Source organism: Carlito syrichta, unplaced genomic scaffold (assembly GCF_000164805.1).
Source record: "Carlito syrichta isolate Samal-C Ts95f unplaced genomic scaffold, Tarsius_syrichta-2.0.1 Scaffold310501, whole genome shotgun sequence".
Taxonomy (NCBI): domain Eukaryota; kingdom Metazoa; phylum Chordata; class Mammalia; order Primates; family Tarsiidae; genus Carlito; species Carlito syrichta.
Genome location: NW_007254597.1, coordinates 4,918 through 27,485, shown reverse-complemented (window position 1 = coordinate 27,485; position 22,568 = coordinate 4,918). Strand labels below are relative to the sequence as shown.

Sequence of the window (22,568 nt, the reverse complement as noted above, 5' to 3'; positions counted from 1 at the left end):
AAAAAGTCTTAATTTGTATTAATAGATTTCTTGAGTAGCTAACAGTATTTGAAGTGATCATTTTACAATAATAAATGAAAGTATGTGTGTTTAATTAGAAATAATGTTTTTATATACCTATATATACCTTTTAATGTTATCAGTTAATATGCGATATTAATGGTCCATAGTCCTTTAGGGTGGGGATGTTTTCAGATTCATAATTGGTTCGTGTCTGTGTTCATTCTTTGTTTTAGGATCCTTACCTTGACAAGTTTTTTGCTCTGGTCAATGCTCTGGATGAACACATGTTCCCAGTCCGAATTGGAGACATGCGAATCATGGAAAACAACTTAGAAAATGAATTGAAGAGCAGTATTTCCGCACTGAATTCATCTCAGCTGGAGCCAGTGGTTCGATTTCTTCATCTGTTGCTTGATAAACTGATACTTTTAGTTGTCAGACCTCCTGTCATTGCTGGCCAAATAGGTAATTTACTTTTTTGTTTGGAGAGGAATCATGAAATTTATAACTTGGCATTTCTAACTTTTGTTTTAAAAAAAAGAAGAACCACCATGATTTCTGTTTGCTGTCTACAAGTCTATAAGGACTATGTTTGATTGGAGAAGTGTTGTCATTTACTTGATTCTAATGCCAGAAAATAATAACTTTTTAAAAAAATTTTTTTAAAGAGACAGGGTCTCACTCTGTCGCCCAGGCTGGAGTGCCATGGTGTGGTTATAGCTCACTGCAATCTCACACTCCTGGGCTAAAGCAATATTCTCCTGTTTCAGCCTCCCAAGTAGCTAGGACTACAGGCATGTGCTCCTGCTCCTAGCTCATTTTTATTTTTTTATTTTATGGAGACAGAGTCTCACTTTGTTGCCCAGACTGGTCTCAAACTCCTGGCCTCAAGCAGTCCTCCCACCTCAGCCTCCCAAATCCCTGGGATTACAGGCATGAGCTACCATGCCCAACCTTTTTTTTTTTAATGAAATGTGCCATGTAGACTTCTACTCAACTGTGGAAACAAGTTACTTTATTCAGTTACCAAATATTTCTTAAGTACTTACCAAGTACCAGACACTGATAGGCACTGTCCAAGGCATGATTCCTGACTTTATTTTTATTTATTTATTTTATTTTATTTTTTTATTCAATATTTTTTATTATGATATTGTGGGGTACAGTTAGGGGTTAGGTATACAAATATGCTTCGTTCAGGCACCCTTGTTGATAAGAGGTGTCTCCCCATCCCCAGACAGATATTTACCACTGTTAATCCCATCTCCCTTCCCTCCCCCCCCCATAGTTTCCCACCACTGTCAGTCATTTTCTTATAGTATTACATTGGATGTTCAAGGTCCACTATATGAGTGAGAGCATGTGATACTCAGATCTTTGTTTCTGTGAGAGGTCACTCAGTATTATAGACTCTAGTTCCATCCAGGCTGCTGCGAAATTCATGATTTTGTTCTTTTTTATGGCTACATAGTATTCCATTGTGTATATGTACCACATTTTTAAAATCCAGTCCTCTTTTGATGGACAGCATGGTTGCTTACAGGTTCTTGCTATTGAGAAAAATGCTGCGATAATCATACATGTACAGGTATCTATAGAGTCATTTGAGTTCTTCAGGGTGATTCCTGACTTTGAAATCTCAGACACTAGCTGAGAAAACAGGCAAACAAATCATGGTACATTTTACAAGATGTATAATGTACCTTGTTTACATTCTCATTCGTCTGCGATCCTCCATTTAAGATGACTCTTCTTTCCTTCATTTGCTCAAAAGCACGATATTCTTTTTTTTCTGTGTTGTCCTGAGAGGTGTTCCTCATTCCTACTCTTTTCCAGGGTTTATTCCCTTATTTTTCCCAATAGCTTTCACCTGAGTCCTTTCTTCAAGTTACGTTTCAAGTTAAGCTAGAAAGAAATTTCAGCTAACCTTTTATAGAACTTTTGTGTAGTTTGATGGCACACAAGGAGAGGAGCTTTTAATTACTTGAGTTTTTTTTTTTTTTAGGAGAGACTTATAAGTAGAGGTAATTCTTGGGTCGAGCACTTAAAGATGAATAGGAATCTGACAGATAAATGTTATTCCAGGGAAATGAAACTGCATGTGCGTAGTACACAGACAGATAAATGAATGTAGAATGAATTTGGGGGAGGAACTGTAATTAATTATAAAATAGAGGATTGATTAGAGGTGATATGGGGGGGCGAAGTAGGGTCTTCCATGACATTTGAGGAAAGACGAGATCTTTGAAGGACCTTGTCTTAATTAGGAAAGTAACGCGACCAAGTTTGCTTCGTTGATGCTAAGTGGAGATGGGTTGAAGGTGGGAGAGCCTGGAGGGAGGGAGACACATTAGGAGTCTTGCAGAATTTCACACAAAAAATGATGGGTCCTGATGAAAGGCAGGTGAGATGGGTTGGGGAAGACAGGACGAGTCACAAGATCATAAAGAATACTGTTACAGAAGTGGTAGGAGAAGGAAAACAAGGTTAGCATATTTTGTTTTCGATTGTATAAGTAAAATAATAGTAGTAACAGTAATACAGATACTTACATTGCACTTACCACACACCAGAAATAGTGCTCTGTGATTTATTTATATTAACATATGAAATCCTTGGAACAACTTGATGTAGGGGTATCTTGATTACCCCTTTTTTTTTTGAATGAGTAAAGTGATGAACATAATGCTTAGGAGTTTCACTTGGGGTCCCTCAGCTAGTATGGCAGAGCTAAGGTGTGAATGGGCTCCAGATTAACAAGAATAGTTTTAGTGTAAGTGAAGATAGAAGCCAGATTACAAGGAATTAAGGAGTAAACAGATGATGAAAGGAATACAAGAAGCATATGTGACTCTTTAAAGAAATTTAGTTAGAAGAGAAAGCAGGGTTGAGTAGGGCATAAGAGCGGAGAGATTTGGGTATGTTTACATGCTGCAGGAAACCAGTTGGGAAAAGGAGAAAATACATGAAGTGAGAGAGGGTTATGAAGCACGTCTGTGTACAAGAGTGGAAGTGGGTAGATCACTATTATATGGAATAGGCGAACTGCTTCCATTGGAAAGGGAATAAAGTAGTTGCAAATTCTTATAAATTTATGGAAAATCTTGAAGCTTTCATGCTTTATACATTACTTTTGTGAGATAGAAGGTGAGGTGTTTAGAATGGAGTAAGGAGTTCCTGAGTTTTGAGAAGGTTTCTGACGATTTGGAATAGCTACTATGCGAAAAAGGAAAAGAAGTTAACCAGGAACATGGATAGGATTGCTAAAGTCCTCTCAGGTTTCTGACTCTAGTCATTTCTTCTAGTTCAGTATATTATAGATTAATCTTCCTGAATGACTATTTTATGATTATTCTACTTTTGGAAAACTTAATTGCCTCATTATCTGTTCATAGTTTTCTGCCTTGATGAAATAAATCATGAGGTCCTATTTCTCACACTGGCTGTTTAGTTCACCCATTTGTTCAGTGTGTAATCTCAGAATTCCCCAATTTTTACCAAATTCTTGTTACATACTGACTTGAATGACTAAGTAGGTATTGCTTAGCCTGGCACTTCAAATACTATATGGTCATACCTCAACCTGTTTTTTTAGCCCTATGTATAGTTCTTCTAATCCTCGTATAGGTTCACTCAAGTTGCTTATTCACTGTTTCCTTTTCTTATTAAGTTAATATTTTCAGAAATTTATTTTTATGATTGCTATTTGTAGTTTTTTTAAACAAAAGTAATATTTGCTCATTGTTTGCTGTTTAGATTTTGAGAGTCAAGTTTAAAATGAGAAGCTGCTCCTCAAGGTGTTATACAAGATGAATTTCTTTTTCCTTATCATGTACTTGGAATTGTTTTCTAAAATAATGGATATCTGTTGGGCAGTGCTTTATTTTTTGGCTAATAAAACCCAGGCAATTTTTAGATTAAATTAGTGTAATGAGTTTTTTCTCATTTTGTTTAGAAAAGTATTTTTGGTTTAGCTAATAGAAGATGTCATTAAAATCAATCTCAAATAACAATCATCTTTATGCATTTACTGGGTGTAATCACTATTCTTTTTTTTTTTTGAGTTGGAGTCTCACTCTGTCGCCCAGACTGGAGTGCAGAGGCCACTTCCGGCCACCGCAGCCTCAACCTGCTGGGCTCCGGCGATCCTTCCTCCTCAGCCTTCCAAGTAGCCGGAATTACAGGCATGCGCTACCACGCCCGGCTGATTTTTTGATTTATTGTAGAGAGAAGGTCTTGCTGCCAAGCCGGGTCTCGAACCCGCGGGCCAGGCAATCCACTCACCTCAGCCTCCCAAAGGCGCGGGATTACAGTCTGAGCCACCGAGCCCGGCGTAATCACTGTTCTTAAAGCATGTAGATATGACAAGACATTGCTCTTCATGGAACTTACACTCTAAAAAAGTTAAAGCAAAACTATTTTCCTCCTTCTTAAAAGTCAATCTAGGTCAAGCATCTTTTGAAGCCATGGCATCAATTATAAATCGACTTCACAAGAACTTGGAAGGAAACCATGATCAGCATGGCAGAAACAGCCTTCTTGCATCATATATTTATTATGTTTTTCGCCTACCAAATATGTACCCTAACTCACCATCACCAGGTATTTTATTCATTTTACCATGAAACTGTCTTTCGTGAATTACATGTTCATGGCAGTATTGAGATAACTTTGTAGTCTATAGTGTAATGCATTCCTGCAATAGCAAACACTTATTGAGTACCTGCTAAGCACCTTCACTGTGCTGGCTAGATGCTGGAATTAAAGGGATAAGTAAGTTATGTTTTTTAGACATTGTTATTTATATAACTTCTTTTTTTGTTGTTGTTTTTGAGAAAGTAGGATTTATTAAGAGGACAGAAACGCTCCCACAGTGGGAGGGGCCCTGAGGAGGTTGCCCTATATAGCTTCTTTTCATTTGAATTAGAGATAGTAGTTGAGGCAATTCTTGGAAATGAACCTTGAAAATAACTTCTCATGCCTCTGGAAGCATTTTATCAGTCCTTGTTAAGATAAGATAAGTAGAATCTTATATTTGTCATTCAGAATGCTGTTGGACATTAGAGAAGAAATATGGTGGCTCCCTAGTTCCCCCAAGCCTTATGAAACCTACAATATTATAAAAGATTGTTCTCTGTAAAAGTTCTGATTTCTTCATGGTAATAAGATAATATAACCTTTCTGAGCATTGGAGCCCCAAGTAGTTACTTGTCTTTTTTTTTTTATAACATTGGTGATAGTGGAGCAGTGATGGGTGATGTCTTAGTTTGAATAACCCTTTAGTTGTTCATTTAGTCAGCTCATGATTTTGTCATGCATACTTTTCAGCCTGCTCATATATTTGTCTGTATGACACAAGTGATAATGGTAAGTACGCTTTACCAACTATTGTCAACATTGACATTGATAATGGTGACAAATAATTGTGACATTCATTATGAAAACCAGGCATAATAGAAATCTGATTATAAGTTTTAACCCACTTTGTTTCTTTACTTAGTTGCAAAAAGAGAAACAACTGGTTCTTATATTCTGGTTTATAATTTTTTATCTTGATTTTTAGATTATACTATTCAAGGCCGTGAGTGTGCGTGTGTGATTTCGGAGTATCTACAGTGCTCTTTCATTTACTCTTTCATTCAATACATTATTAGAATACCACAGGTCTTTTAAAACGTCTTTGTTACAGTTGACCTGAAAAATCATATAAATTGATTAGTTAACAAGTGTGTATCATTTGCAAATATGACGTCCAGAAATATTTCCATACATTGGAAAAATGGAGATAGATTATGGATATATTTGCTGCATATTTTTGTATTCACAGAATGTGGTTGAAAGATGGTTGATTTTAGTCATACAAAAAGGAATTATTTACTTCTTTAATATAACCTGAGCTCTTAGAATTATCTTTGGTTTTTTGTATGCGTATAATTAAGATGCCATTTTGTTATTGTTCCAATTGTCACTTATGAAGATAGAGAAATAAAACATGGTCTTGTTAAGAGGTGTTAATAGATTGGCTCTCCCTCCAATGACTGTGTATTAAGGAGCAGAGTAGGAGGAATGGGGAAAAAGGAAGAGACATCAGCTGAGGCATTTTGAGTCCTATATACAGCTATACCTAAGTGAAAGGGGAGTGTGTGTGTTTCCTGTTAATTTTGAGCTGCCATAAAATAAAATATCTTTGTGTAGCTATCATTAGTTCTTGAGTGTTTTTCTTTTCTTTTCTTCTTACAAAATTTATATTATTTTTTATTTGGAAACAAAAGCAATTTATGATCTTGGTGAAATTTTGTAAAGTGGCAGAGATTTTTTTCAGGTTCTTCCTGGCCAATTTTTTTTGTTTAATTATGTGCTGTTTTACATGCAATTCTAGGTCCTGGAGGTCTGGGAGGATCAGTGCATTATGCCACAATGGCTAGATCTGCTGTGAGACCTGCAAGCCTTAACTTAAATCGTTCTCGGAGCCTTAGTAATAGTAACCCAGACATATCTGGGACTCCCACGTCACCAGATGATGAAGTTCGGTCAATCATCGGGAGTAAGGTAAACATTCATTTTATGAACAGTGAGAAATAGCCAATGTTTTAATTTAATCTGAATCTTGAGATGTGTATAAGTTAGAAATAAACAAGAAATAATACATTTCTGTTCTATCAGTAAATACCAAGTGTTTCACGTTTCTATTAAATAGGCTTGCTATTATAAACTGGTTTGTTACTCTGCTAAAAAAAAAAAAACTGCCAAATTCCAAAATTTGTCTGGGATGACTAGTCACAGAATCTACTGTTATCTGTCTGATACTCCATCATGTGAAAAGTGGCTAGATCGACTTCCTGTAGAATTAAGAGACCTATGTGACTGATGTGTAGAAGAGACACATCATCATTGATTTCACTTATGATGATTAACCTTGATTGGTGATAGAACTACATTTCACATGAAACTCTGTGTAAGGTACACCAGGATTAGAAAAGTGTGATTTATTTAGTGATAGTTAGTGATTATCCCAGACAATAAAGGAGAGGCTAGCTAGCATAAGATCCAGCTATATTTTATTCAAAGCGTCCATCTTTATTACACCCCCAACATAATTTAGGAACAAATAGTTAATATCTTTCATATGCAAAGTGTAAAATAACTCAGAGTTTAAGCAAGCTGGACAAAAGCCCAGTAAGACTGAGGCCAAGAAATCACATCATGTTGTATTTTGGTCAAGCTATTGAAAACTTACATTTTGCTGCTGGAAAGAGGAAGATATCCTTTTCAAAGCACCAGAGCCAACGGTTCTTTGATATTTTAGTCAATTAATTAGAATATGAGAAAGAATTAATAAACGTCTTCTAGAGTCTACGTTTAAATCTTAGCCTGAACTACAGTAGAACTTTTAAAGGTCTGGGTTGGTTTGTTTGTTAGGGGAAACTTGAACGTTGATCAAAAATAGCAGAACTACTCATATAGTTTATAGTTACAGAAATACATATATAGCTCATACAGTGATAGAAATTTTACTTTCAGAAGCCTTTACATTAATGATTGTTCATTCCTATTAAGCATAGCTCATTTTTAAGTAACTTCTTACAGATCAAAAATATATTTTTGAGGGCTTATAACTTAAATAATAAATTAAAACATGGGTTTCAATACGTAAAGATCCATATAAATGTTTCTCTAATTAAAGAACTTTCACTTTTTGTGAGCTTTTAAAGAGAATGATGTGCAAATAAATTTTTATAGGATATTGCAGAGTAACCTGAGTAATATGGCAATTGCAAAAAAGAAAGCTACACACACACACACACACACACACACACACACACACACACACACACACACTCTTCCATGTTTAGGAAAAGAACTCAGGTTTCTAATTCTTGTTTTCTTTTAAATAGAGATGGAGTCTTGCTATGTTGCCCAGGCTGGTCTTGAACTCCTGGCTTCAAGTGATCCTCTCACTTTGGCCTCCCAAAGTACTGAGATTACAGGCATGAGCCACCATGCTCAACCTTTTTTTTTTTTTGTAGTCATTCTTGATCATATTCTGTAATATGTAATATTATAGTATAATAAAGGCAGTACCTAGCATTATTTACATATGGTAAATTACAGTTATTAAATAGAATAAATCTGATTGTCTCTTAATTTCTGTAAGATTTACATTATGACTGACTTAGCATAATTCTAGAGTTTTTCCTTATATATTTGATAGATTATAGCCTCAAGATTTAGAACAAAGAAATCTATAAATATTAGAATAAATGTTAACCTTTTTTCAATATGTTCATTAAATGGAACATAATAATTTTAGATATATATATATGAATATAAACTAGTTTTTGAGAAAGCCATTGCAAAATGAGTCTTGTCCTAATCAAGTTTTTTTTAAAACAATTTTTATGTTGTTTTTCTTTCTTATTGTAAAATTTTTGGTGGCTAACTTTCATATTGGATTATCATTTAGTTCTAATCCCTAATAACATTAGAGTATCATTTTATCTCAAAATTACAAGGGATTTGAAGTTTATTTATATCTTTTCCTAGTTTATTTCTTTTGGACATGGTGTCTCACGCCTGCAATTTCAGCACTTTCGGAGGCCAAGGCGAGAAGACTTCTTGAGCCCAGGAGTTTGAGACCAACCAGACAACATATGAGACCTTGTCTCTACAAAAACCAAAAAAATTAACTGGGCATGGTGGCACATGCCTGTAGTCCCAGCTACTTAGGAGACTGAGGCGAGAGGATCACCTGAACCCAGAAGGTTGAGGCTGCAGTGAACTGTGATCGTGCCACTGCCCTCCAGCCTGGGTGACAGAGTGAGACTCCATTTCAAAAAAAAAATTGTTTTTATTTTATTTACCTGGCAATTGAAGAAACTCTTCTTGTTTAATAATCTTACCTTCCACTCTGCCTCAGCCGTAGTCCTACCTTAGATCTTGTCATTACCAGTAACATTAACCCTCATTATGTCAGTTTCATACATTTTGTTCTCTGACAATTATCTCCTATTTTTCACTCTAGTACCCCAACTCGACAACTCCTTACTCCTTTGTCATGTCTAATCTCTTGATCCTATGACCTTTTTCCTGTGCCTCACCCCATAGTGTTCTGTCTTCTTCCTTAGCCAGCTTGATGTCCTTGACCAATCAATACAATTATTCTCCCATCATAATCAAACCTCAATTCCCTCATGTTTTCCGACTCTGAAACCATACTTAAACCCAGTTGACTGCCTATGCCTTTCAGCACGTGGGCAGCTGAACGTGGCTTAAGGAAGACCCTGGTGACTAGTCTCACTTGAGATGAACCTCAAGAGAGCCCTTAACGCTGTCAGGCAATTATACTGTATTTCTGTATGTCTTTCACTTTCTTTCTTTTTTTTTTTGAGTTGGAGTCTCACTCCGTTGCCCAGACTGGAGTGCAGTGGCACGCTCACGGCCACCCCAGGGTTGACTCACTGGGCTCCGGCCATCTTGCCGTCTTAGCCTTCCAAGTAGCCAGAACTACAGGTGTGTACTACCATGCCCAGCTAATTTTTTATTGTAGAGATGAGGTCTTGCCAGGTTGCCCAGGTGGGTCATGAACTGTGGGCTCAGGCAATCCACTCACCTCGGTCTTCTAAAGCACTGGGATTACAGGCTGAGTCATTGAGCCCGGCCTGTCCTTCACTTTCTTATTCTCCCAGAAAATGATTTTTTTTGTTACCTCAAACCTCCCAACACTTCTCCCCCTATCCTCCTTCTCATTGTATCTCCTCTTTCATTGAGAAAACCAAAGCCCTCAGAAACTTTCATAGATTTTCACGTCATATCTACCTGCCTGCTAACGTCTATTATCTACTACTTAATACTGTGCTAAGATGAATCATTCATTTTTCTAAATCCATTTCTTTCACTTTATGTAAGCTCTCATCCCCTCCCACGAACTTAGGATCCTCGCTGCTGCAGTGTTTTCCTATTTCTCCTACATCATCAGTTTGTCCTTATACACATTCCTATCATTCCTGTCTATATACAGACCTGCTGTTATTTTTTTCTCATTTAAAACATGCCTCTCTAGTAGTTCCACTGCTACCCTTTCTGTTTCTCAGCTGCCTTTGGTGGCAGAAATCTGTAAGAGTTTTCCATACTTGCTATCTCCAGTTTTTTTACTCCGTTCGCTTTACTTCAGTCAAATATTCCTCCTGTCTCCCACCAAAACTGCCCTTGTTCAAGTCACCAGTGCTCTTTATGTTGCCAGACTCAGTGGTTAATTTTCAGAACTCCACTTACTTAACCTACCAGCAGCTTTTGATACAGTTAAATTCTTTTTTCACTTTGATCGATTCTATTTATTTGGCTTCCAGGATACCTGGTTTTCCTCTTAGTTTACTGGTTATGCCCTTTCTTCTCTGTGGATTCTTCCTTTTCTGGCCTTTTTATGTGGAAGTGCTCCAGTCCTCTGTCCTTGTTTCCCCCGTCTTTTCTCTACATTTACTTGATGATCTTATCAAGTTTCATGGCTTTAAACACCATATAAATGTTATGCTAATGTCTTCCAAAATTATATTTTTAGTCCAAATCTTTCTCTGGAATTCTAAACTTAGCTGCTTTTAGTAAATCCTTTTGTTCAGTTTTGGTTATATATTATATAAAACACAGCCACTGTTTCCCATTTCCATTACTACCATCTTGGTCTGATGAATTAATGTAAAGGCTTACAGAGGATTTCCTTGCTTCTGCCTACACTCGGTTCACAACAAGACAGCCAGGATGTTGCTTTAAAACCCAAGATACACCAGAAAATTAAGTCAGATTATGTCTGACTTATTCCTGAGCACTCTCTTCCTATGACTAACTGCCTCAGCCCAGGGGGCTGCCTTCTCAGGGGTCTACTCTGATGATCTTGTTTAAATGTATAACCAGCCTTGGCCCTAGGACCTCTAATCCCCTTTTTCTGTTTTGGATGTTTTTTTTGGGGGGGGGGGGGGCTGTTGGTGGTTGGTCTTGTAACACCTAAAATTCACAAATATTTATGTAATATAAACTGGCTTTCATTACTTTAGTGGCTGTAAAAACATGAGACTTTTTTCATATGTATTTTACCAAAACTGCCTGTACTTTCTTAGTCCTAACAATAGTCTTCAACATTCAATTATGTAAACATGTGGTTTGCATCACTTTTAATCAATTGCCAGTGGAATTTTACATTGATAGTTTCTTTTTCAAATATCATCTTTTTTTTCCCATTCATTTCAAACACTGAGAGCTTACTTACTATGTGCTAGGCACCATGCTGAGAATTTATGGATATAAAGCCAGATCTTTATAGCATGAGTGTTGATGTGAAATCAAGTACAGTAAGAGCCTTGCTTGAAGAGCTTACCTTTATCTAAGGGACAAAATTAACAATGTTACTGAGACTTGGCCAAAAAGAAACACACACATATGTATGTGCACACCTTTGATTCATCTGTTCTTTGTTAGTTGGAGATTAGAAAACAAAGTTATTGCATTAGTAAATAGCAGTGATGAATTTGCTTAACTAAGGACTATTTGATAGAATTCGTAGTTTATAACACCTGAATTATGGAAGTTACTTGCCTTACAAAATAATTTGCCACAAGTTCTCTTTAAATAGGTAGCTTTAACTGATATGACTTCAGAGCATCAATATTGCACCTGTAAAATATAATTTTTTTTTTCTCACATTATTGATTGCCATGGACCTCAGTTCTTTTTTTGTTTGTTTGTTGGTTTTTTCCTTTTTGGTTTCTTCATAGACCTTAGTTTTTTTGTTTTTTGTTTTGAGTTGGAGTCTCACTCTGTTGCCCAGACTGGAGTGCAGTGGCTGCTCCCGGCCACCGTAGCCTCGACCTGCTGGGCTCTGGCAATCCTTCTGCCTCAGCCTTCCAAGTAGCTGGAATTACAGGCATACGCTACCACACCGGGCTGATTTTTTGATTTATTGTAGAGATGAGGTCTCGCTGCCCAGGCAGGTCTTGAACCCGCGGGCTCAGGCAATCCACTCACCTCAGCCTCCCAAAGGCGCGGGATTACAGGCTGAGCCACCGAGCCCAGCCAAGACCTTAGTTTTAAAGGCAATAATTAAATAATGAGTTAAGTGAATTTAAGGGTACAGCATAGTTATTGTTATCTTTTCATGGAAAGTTATGGAAGAGAAGAGCAATTATAAATTTGCAAAAATAAATACGTATGCTTTGTTGTTTTTGTAACATGAGTAGTGACTGTAAAAATTAAGTATGGTAGAAAGGACTTTAGTCTTATATGATGGAGATATAATTTTGGAGACTAATGAAACCTTTGTTTTAATTTATTTAAAAGACATATCTGTTGCTTTGCTTTTATGTGAAATATTGTAATGGGGTTCCGAGAAGGCTGAAATTTTATTTTAATCAATACTACTGACTACATGATTTTACTAGTATTTGGATATTGTCTAACTCACTTTGCCAAAAAGTATTTTAAGAAAATATCTATGGACAGTTTTTATAAAAAGTAGTTTCTGTAAAGTGTTTGAGGCATTGCATTTAGTAATTAGCTTTCATTTTTAATTTGACCCTTACAATATGAGGGAGACACTTTCAATATTTTTATTTCGTAGAGAAGAAATTGAAAAAAAGATTAAGCAATTTATCTTAGATTTTACAACTAGTAAGCAGGAGAACCTGGATTTGAACCTTAACTCCCATTTTATACATTGAATGTCAAAAATGAGGAGGATTGGGTAATTATGTCATCATTTTATCTTCTCTTTATATTTAGGGGGGGAAAAAACCAGGAAAAAGCACAGGAAATATTCTTTCTAAAACCTAAGCCCTTGGGAGTTGCAGTTTGTTTTTTGTTTTTTTTCCTTTTCTTCTTTTTTAAAACTTCTCCTGAATTTTAAAAAGATTAAAATTTTAAAAAATACCCATGTCTGGGCCTCACTTCCAGCAATTTTGATTTAATTGTTTTAAGGTAGGACCCTGCACATTTGTTGTGTTGCTACTGTTAAGCTTCCCCGGTAACACTGATGTCTAGACAGAGCTGATGATCATTGTCACAACTCTTCTTTTCTACCGGGTCCTTCCTTTTGGTGTTTTGTGGTTTGGGCCCACACTCATGACCAATATTATTTAGTCAGCTTGTCTTGGGTTGTTTTTGTTATTCTTACCCCAGTAATTCTCTAGAAATCTTTTACAACTTGCTCCAGGTCCAATTAGCAGTTTTCCAGTCCCCTAGTCCATATTGTTAAATTCATAGTTTCTGGGGGTAAGGTCAAGCATCTGAGTTTTATAAAGCTTATCAAGTGATTTTGATGTTCAAATATGTAAGGAAATCGAAGCAAAGCCTCTGTTCCCTTCACCTGGAATCATGTAACCCCTTTCAGAGAAGGATAGACATATACACTTCTGGTTATATACATTAATAGCATATAAATAAACTGCAAATTAATGAGCATAATAATGAAGATATAGTTCTTATAGATAGCCCCATCATAATGTTTTTTCTTACAATATTTATATAAAACAGTAGCCCATTTTATTTAGTTACAAGTACAATAAAACAACACAACCCCAATCCACTTTTCGTTATTCATTTTATTCATTTTCATTATTAGGAAAGAGCGCATACTAGGTGTAATTTTTCTTAAGTTTTTACTTAATTTCTCCTATTTGTCTGTAAAAGCAAATGGAAGGACAGGCAAGGTCAAATAGAATTATGAAGTATCACTGCATAGTAGTTTTCAGCTGATGAGAGACAGAATTAAATTAAAGTCTTTTAGCAAAGAATAGACTGTTTTTCTTCCTTTTTTTTGTTTAAACCTCGGTTAGATACAGAGGAAATTATCTGTTGATTTGTATTATCTTTAAAGAGTTCGGGAATGTGGTGCTGTGGGAACTTTAGTGGTTGGTACTTCAAGGATTATCCCCTTACTTAAAGAAAAATTACCTTTAAATGCTATACTTAATGTTCTTGGTGAGTTTTTAAAGGTTATGCTATGTGATAAGATAATTTTATTAACTAATACTCTATAGATGCCTAAAACTTTTGGTTGCTTTAACAGTACTAATTAAAAACATGTTTGCATTGGAAAAATCAGGATTTCTTTAAGAATAATTTATAGCATGCAACATGTAATATTTCTTTCCTTTCCAACTGCTTTCTATTATATGCTTAGGGTTTAGATCGCTCCAATTCCTGGGTTAACACTGGTGGTCCAAAAGCTGCCCCATGGGGATCCAACCCCAGTCCAAGTGCAGACTCAACACAGGTGGTGTTCATATAGAGGTTTCTTTCTTGGCTGCTGATGTTTCCCTTTAGAACGTTACTTTTTTAGTGTATACTGTGATTTCAGTGGCTTGCTTTTTTTAATCATTAAAAAGTGTGTTTTTTGTTTACTTAGCCCGTTCTCTGACTGCTATGCATGAATACCACCAATTGTACCAACAGTTCTCTTCTTTCCTGTCTCCATCTTTCCTTGTATACCCTACCTGTATTCCAGTGCCTGCTGCTTATGCAATTGATGGCTTTTATAACAGTTTCTTCTTTAGGGGTAGCACATTTTTAATAGGAATTTTTAAAATTTTACGTGGAAAGATCCAGCAATTTTCTATTTGCTTTTGGTTTAAAGTGTAGCTATTGTATCATTTCCATGTAGCATTTATTATCTTGTCATTGTCTTCATAATCATTGAGTAGAAAGACTGGTAATAAGTTGAAATTAAATGTGAGCAAAATATGATCCCCATGCCATAAGATTAAATGCCAGAAGCAAAACTCCATTTTAATTTGTGCTGTGTTGCAAAATATGAAATTTATCATAACTTGGTTGAATTAGATTTTGCTTACTTAAGTCTAGTTGCTTGATAGCTAATATTGCATGATAGCTCAAAATATACTTCTCATCTGTGTGTTGGCTTTGGAGGAAAATCCTGTTCTTGAAAATAAATTGAATTCCATGTCTGATATTATATATGACTTAAATTTGATGTAGTATATGACAAATCTGAACAGTGGTTTTTGATAATAGATAAAAAGTGAAATAAATCATTCTAAGTGTTTTCTTTTTTTAATCGAGTACAAAATTCTTAATTTCCTTTTTGGTCAGACCAGTTGAAAAGTATATTTTCACTTTTTATATATTTTTACTTGATATGTGCATGTGTGTAGATCACAGATAAAAGTTTCATTCTTTGCAACACTCTGAATATTATGTAATCATTAAAATATTCATCTTTTAAAAGACTGAAAATACATAGAAGTCATTTTGCTATTTCTAATACATTGTCATTAGACTTAAAATGGTGGAAATGAGATGAGCAATAAAATAGACGATTTTTGAAACCACAGTAAAACTCTATTTTAAAATTGTACATAATCCTTGAGCTGCAAAGTCATCCACTGCAAACGTTAATGTTATCTCGTCACTCATTCATCTTCACTCCATAGGCTATGGATCGAAGTTGTAATCGTATGTCTTCGCACACAGAGACGTCAAGTTTCTTACAAACATTAACGGGACGCTTACCAACTAAAAAGGTAGATTCATATGAAGACAATTCATAGAGGGGGAAAATAATTTCAACAATTAAATAGATTTAAGATTTTGTTACTTAACCAATATGAGTTATTGCAATAGTTGCATCTTGTTTAAAAGTACAGCTGAGGCAGCAGTGCTTGTCTGATGCCTTTTGGGGCAGACCTCTCCGAGGTAGGCTCTTTTACGTTATGATAATGGTTCCATCTTCGGAATTGACTGTTTTTAGTGTTTAGTGATTTCAAATTTAATCATCAAATTTTAGTACAATGTATCTACTCTTAATTCTGTTTCTGTAACTGCTTCTGTTTTGTTTTAATTCTCCAGGGAAAGGAAGATGAGTTAGAAAAATTATCACTCTTAGTAAGATATGTTGATTTGCTTTCCTTACGTACAGTTTCGTTAGTCCTTTTTCATATTAATATACACTACTTTGCAAATGCTTTGTATGCAAATTCGTTATAAGTCAGGACATTTCTACTATTTTTAAAAATAAGATCTTACCTGAAAACTTGAAAGTTAATGACTTATAGCAAAGTTTAAATTTTTAAACATATTTCCTAAATTGTACCAGCAAAGTTCATGAGTGTATTTGTATATGTTGAAATATGTATTTAAGGCACAAACAAGATCTTATTGTAACTGTAAATTTTTGGTCTAGTTTCTGTTTGCAGGTACAATTTAGGAAGCTGTTTTCTACCTGTCCTTTTAAAATTACATTTTACTCCAAGATAACATGTAATTTTTCCAGCTGTTCGACATACCACTGTCCGAAATGCGTAAATAGCCGTTTCGTTAATGGGTGTCTTCACTGCATCATTGAATGGTTCACATGCCTTATTTTGCTTATTCTCATTGTATCTTCGTTTGTATTTGCATTATTATTTGGTGTATGTTATCAGCAGATTTGACTTTGGCAATAACTTTGGATTTGCTTCTGGATAGCTTTTTCATGAGGAGCTGGCTTTGCAGTGGGTTGTTTGCAGTGGCAGCGTTCGGGAGTCAGCTTTGCAACAAGCCTGGTTCTTTTTTGAGTTAATGGTGAGCAAAAATTAAGCACATTCTTAAATAATTTTTTCCTTAGTGAACAATTTCGTGTTGACTCATGTGTTATCTTAGGAATCTTTTCCTAGTGTACATTTTATGGTTTTACGTATGCCTCCAAGACAAGTAATTACATGCGTGAAATCTCCAAATAAACACTGTGCACACCAGCAAAGTTTAGGTGAAAGTATAAAGAATGCAGCTCATTTAAACTCTGTTTTGTCAGGAATGGTTGCAGAAGCTAGCTATCTTTTCAAAGGAAATTTATGATACATTCTTTCCTGGTCAGAACATGCAAGTATATAATGGCAGTATTGTAAATTTTATACCAAAGATTAAAAAGAGCATTATAGATACCTACTACTATTATTATGGCTAGAAAACTTAGAGAAATGCCAGTTGTGGCCAATAAAAGAAAAACAGGGCTTTTTGCTTAATTCAGTAAGTAATATTAAAAACAAATGAGTGCATTAATAATTTAATTAATAAATACATATATATATCTGCAGTTGACAACACAAAGGTTGGGTGCTGACTCCCTATGCAGTCAAAAATCCACATATAACTTTTGATTCCCCCAGAACTTAACTATTAAGCCCTACTGATAGCGGAATCAATCGTTTGACACATATTTTGTATGAAATATGTATTATATACTGTATTCTTAGAATAAGAGAGAAAAACATTATTAAGAAAATCATAAGGATGAGAAAATGTGAGCGATTCATTAAGTGGAGGTCAGTCATCGTAAAGTTCTTCATTCTCATTGTCTTCACTTTGCATAGGCTGAGAAGGAGGAGGAGGAGGAGGATCGATTAGTCTTGCCATCTCAGGGGTGACATAGGTGGAAGAAAATCTATATAAATGGACCCATACAGTTCAAACTTGTGTTTGTTCAGTGATCACCTCTCTATTTAAACGTGTGTGTGTGTGTGTGTGTGTGTGTATACCTGTATACACACACATAAACAAAGGCAACAAACATTTATCAAGTGGATATAGTCTGCTAATACTGCCCTGTGGCCTAGTGTTATCATGTCAAAGAGATGTTAGGTAATTTCTTACTATAAACAGCTTGTAGGTAGCAGAACTGTGATTCAAGCTCAAGCATTCTGGCACTTGGGATGCTCCTCTTAACCTTTCTCTTCAGCTTCTAGAAAGCTGAAGTCACTGAAACTTTGTCTTCCAAAAAAGAAATATGTAAAAATATAAGAAACAAAGGAAAACAAACAAAGAGGGATGGAGGGAGGGAAGCAATGGAAGGAAGGAAGGAAGGAAGGAGAAGGGAGGGGAGGGGAAGAAAGGGAAGGGAGGAAAGAAAGGTAGGGGGGAGGATGGGAGGGAAGGATGGAAAGGAACAAAGGAAGGGAGGAAAAGGAGCTTCCAGAGCATGTCATAAGGTGATTCTCAGCACTGAATGTTACCTATATTGGAGGAAATAAAACATTTCTCCTAGAGAGTTAATAATCTACAGAAAAAATAAATCAGAGAGCATATATATAAGGGACAGATAGCTCACTTTTCCCCTAGGAAATAAATGCCAAATCTGTGGTTTATGTGCTTTTATTGTAAGAAAAACATTTTAATTTTGACTTCTTTTTATAGTTTTACATGTATATTTAAGTTTCTTAAATATATAGTAGTAAAAGAAACATATATAATCCAAAACTAGATTTTGCTGTATACTTGTATAGAACCTTAGCTTCAATTTCGCTGACCTTAAAGTTTAAAATACTTTATTACCATTATCATAGTGTTGTAATGAATAATCCACATCTAAAAGCATTTTATAAACTTAAATCACTCAGTTAATTTTTAATGAATAAATTTTGTTAGCAATTTTTGGTCATCAAACATGTATTACATGTATACTTACCATGTGCCACTACATGCTATATGCTGAAGACTACAATGAAGATGAGGCTTCTAACCTTTCAAAGTTTACAGTTTAGGGGATATGGATGGTAAATATTGAGTCTTAGAAAAATTTAATTAAAACTTTTTTTTTTTTTTTGAGTTGGAGTCTCACTCTGTCGCCCAGACTGGAATGCAGTTGCCGCTCCCGGCCACCGCAGCCTCGACCTGCTGGGCTCTGGCGATCCTTCCGCCTCAGCCTTCCAAGTAGCTGGAACTATAGGCATGCGCCACCACGCCTGGCTGATTTTTTTGATTTATTGTAGAGATGGGGTCTTACCTGCCCAGGCAGGTCTTGAACCCGCAGGCTCAGGCAATCCACTCACCTCAGCCTCCCAAAGGCGTGGGATTACAGGCTGAGCCACCGAGCCCGGCTAAAACGTTTTTAAAGGGTGAAATATTTTCCTGTTGACATATGCAGAATGTTTTTTCTATTGCTAACCAGGATGGTTTTCTGAAGGTGATGTAGTGATTGAGTTATATTGTGTTTGATATTTTTTTGGCATACGCAAAATATTGTAGGGAACTTTTAAAAATTATTTGAGAAGTTTAAAGTATTTCAGGCATCATATAGTATATTCAAAAATAGCCTGAGTATTTAGAATTGTTGTAGTTGTTAATGATATCCATAAGAAATTAAACCAGTGACTTATATCTTTTTTTAGGTAAAAAGCATGGTGCACCATTTATACTTTAATGATAAACTTGATGCTCCAAGGAAAAGTCGTTTTCCAGAACGTTTCATGGATGACATTGCTGCTCTTGTTAGCACAATCGCTAGTGACATAGTTTCAAGACTTCAGAAGGTAATGATAACTTTCCCCCCACTTATCTCTTTTTGAAGCGAAGATCAAACTATCACCCTTTCACTTGATTTTTTGCTTTCTCTTCTTTTTCCCAGGACACAGAAATGGTTGAGAGACTCAACACAAGCCTCGCATTCTTTCTTAATGATCTGTTGTCTGTTATGGACAGAGGATTTGTTTTTAGCCTTGTAAGGTCCTGCTATAAACAGGTAATGCATAATTAGTGGTCAAATAATTTGAAAAGTTTGTTCTTTTCAGAGTTGGAGCTAAGAGACCTTCAAGAGCACATTCATATGTGGATATTCAAGTAAAAAGTAGCATAAAGCAACATTTTTATTAGCAAGACAAAAATAAATTACATTTGTTTTATTGCCATGAGGTCTGTGGCAAGCTGATATCAGTACAGCCAGCTTTTCCTTGAGTTGTACTGGCTGCGTATGACTCTTTAATTCCCACTCAGGATCATACCATCAAGTCAAAGTAAAGTAAAGCAGCCTCAAGATGCCTCGCGCTTGTCCATTTATACTAAATGAACAGCTAACCAAACTTTTGTATCTTGAGTGATTTTTTTTTTTTTTTTGAGTTGGAGTCTCACTCTGTCACCCAGACTGGAGTGTAGTGGCCGCTCCCGGCCACCACAGCCTCGACCCACTGGGCTCCGGTGATCCTTCCTCCTCAACCTTCTGAGTAGCCAGAATTACAGGCATGCGCTACCATGCCCAGCTGATTTTTTGTTTTATTGTAGAGATGAGGTCTTGCCAAGTTGCCCAGGTGGGTCTCGAACCCGCCGGCTCAGGCAATCCACTCACCTCAGCCTCTCAAAGCACGGGATTACAGACTGAGCCACCAAGTCTGGCTTGAGTGATTTTAAAACAGTTGCATTTTGCTATAGATATTTCTCCCAGTGAAGCCCTGGACATTGTAGTTTGGAATTATGGACAGTTGTTCACCCAAGTCTCAAATGTCATTCATTATCTTAACTTTACTAAACTAAAAGCATTCTGGAATTTTTCCACAAATAGCTGATTTTGTTTTAAAATGTTTATCAACTGATTAATGAAGCCTGCCTTTGGAAAACATTAATTATTGATCCTGATGGGCTACTTAGGTAGTGAGCTGTATAAGCATTTTAGAATTATCTTTTAGAGAAGCTTGAAAAATATGCAGATGTCTGGGATAACATCCCAAAATTATTGAGGAGTTTGAATTCTGGTGGTGGGGATGAGGCATACACAGTGCCTGTAAATCACCTCTCAGTTGGTTCTCAGATTAGTTTTGGGAAACTAATGGTCAGGAATTCCATTTGGCAGTCTGATATTTAGAATTTTGAAGATGTATTCTATCAGAGATGTTTATTGTTTCTTTTAATAGCTAAAACTGTGCTTGAGTACTGATCCACCTGCAAATATTTGTAACACTGTATGTATTTGTTTTACTTTCCCCCCAAATTTTATGTACTTTTGCTTCCAAAACTTGTTCTGTCTTTATTTTTTAAGCATTGACCTGCTGTAATTATCAAACATTGGGCTAAACCAGGAATACTAAAGCTATTTAAGTCAGTTTATAGTATGTCTCATCAAGTAGCTTATGATGTAGTTGGGAAAATAGACAGTTATAAATACATGTAAGCACAAGGTGCTGTAAAAAGAATGGATAATTTCTTTTAAAAAGTGACGTGAAGTTACGTTGGGGGTATGCTTTCACCTCATAAAGTACATTTTGGAGAAGTAAAAATGCTGGTGCTTTACTAGAAATACAAACATTTGGCTTTTAGGTGAGCCAAATGAATTTTTGCAGTAAGCCTCACAGTTCCCAATTTTTAATTTTAGCAGTAACTCTGGAAAAAGCTGATACTGTTATTTAAGCCACAAAACCCAAGACTGCCCACTGAGGACTGTTCTTTGATTCTTTAATCCATGATTCTGGTTAGTATTAAATAAACAGTATATTCAACTGGTGTTCTCTTATTTATGCAATGCTCTCGAGGTGTCTTCAAAGCTTTATTCATTACCAAACCCAAGTGTCTTGGTGTCCTTGAGACTGGATTTTCTGCGAATCATCTGCAGCCATGAGCACTATGTCACATTGAACTTGCCCTGCAGCTTGCTTACTCCACCAGCCTCTCCATCACCTTCTGTTTCTTCTGCAACATCTCAGGTATGCAGGATGTGTGAATAGACTTATTTTTAAAGTCCATATTTGTGAAAAAGAGTTTTAAACAGTAGAAAAGGTAATTAACATTTGTGCTATAGTAGCTGTATGATAGGCTTAGTTCTAAGTGCTTTATAAGTGTTAGCTCATTTCATCTTCCGGATAATTCTAGGAGGTTAAATTTTCTCATTATATCCTTTCTACAGATGATAAAGTGGAAATACAGAAAGGCCACTGAGTAACAAGTGGCAGAGCAGGCTCTGAGCCAAGGCTTTATTCTAGAACCCAAGTTCTGAACTCACAGGGGTGTGCTCCTTTCTCAGGTCTACACTCATGTGAACGAATTCACTCTCATAGACCCACTTATGTAGATGCTTTCCTAGATTGGTTTCTGTTGAAACAGACACTAAGAATGAGTCTCGTATGTTTATTAGAGGTTAACACATGTGAAAGGAAAGGGACAAGGCAGAGTTGAGCAGAGAGAGTCAGACTGAGATGGAGACAGGACAAAGCCTGCCCAGCTCTCCTGTATCCAGAAACCCCCAGGAAACCAGATCAATATGTATTGGTTTTTCAGTGGGTGGCAGTTGACTTCAGTAGGCAGTTTCTCTAAAGATGGAGAAGTGTTATTGTAGCAATACTATGTGTGTCTTCTCATTTAGATTCAGATTGAGAAAGTTAATGGTTTTAGTGTCAGAGAAGCCTGGATTTTCCTTCCTCTGGTGAAACACTCGGCTGTATTATTCCTGAGGCAAACAGGCTACTTCCTTAAACCTTTTTTTTTTTCACTTTTAATTTTTTTTTAAATTTTAAACATGTAGGTATACAAATGTTCATTATGCAGGTATCCTTGTTGATGAGGTGTGCCCCCCGCCCCATTCCCCAGGCAGATTTCCACTACTGCCATTCTCAACTCCCCCGAGTTTCCTGCTACTGCCTGTCCTTTTCTCATAGTATTACAATACTTATTAAAGGTCTGTTTGTTAATGAGAAGATGTGATACTCAGTTTTTTGTTTCTGTGAAAGATCACTCAGTATTATAGATTCTGAGTCCATCCAGGTTGCTATGAAGTTCATTCCTTAAACTCTTTTTTTTTCTTTTTTTTTTTGAGTTGGAGTCTCACTCTG

The 22,568-nt window shown here is 36.1% G+C and overlaps 1 protein-coding gene across 2 annotated transcripts in view; it reads left to right on the top strand.

The window, feature by feature from the left end:
* The window catches only part of LOC103270856 (dedicator of cytokinesis protein 7), a 128,876-nt gene that overhangs the window by 104,171 nt on the left and 2,137 nt on the right, over positions 1-22,568 (top strand). Inside the window, exons 19-27 of one of the 2 annotated variants that reach the window (XM_008068358.2) lie at positions 237-468; positions 4,441-4,605; positions 6,383-6,552; positions 14,168-14,260; positions 15,438-15,527; positions 16,471-16,566; positions 19,149-19,289; positions 19,385-19,498; positions 21,276-21,446. In XM_008068358.2, the coding sequence (XP_008066549.1) occupies positions 237-468; positions 4,441-4,605; positions 6,383-6,552; positions 14,168-14,260; positions 15,438-15,527; positions 16,471-16,566; positions 19,149-19,289; positions 19,385-19,498; positions 21,276-21,446 (1,272 nt within the window). The remainder of the gene's footprint in view (positions 1-236; positions 469-4,440; positions 4,606-6,382; positions 6,553-14,167; positions 14,261-15,437; positions 15,528-16,470; positions 16,567-19,148; positions 19,290-19,384; positions 19,499-21,275; positions 21,447-22,568) is intronic. The other variant, XM_008068357.1, reaches the window with a different exon arrangement.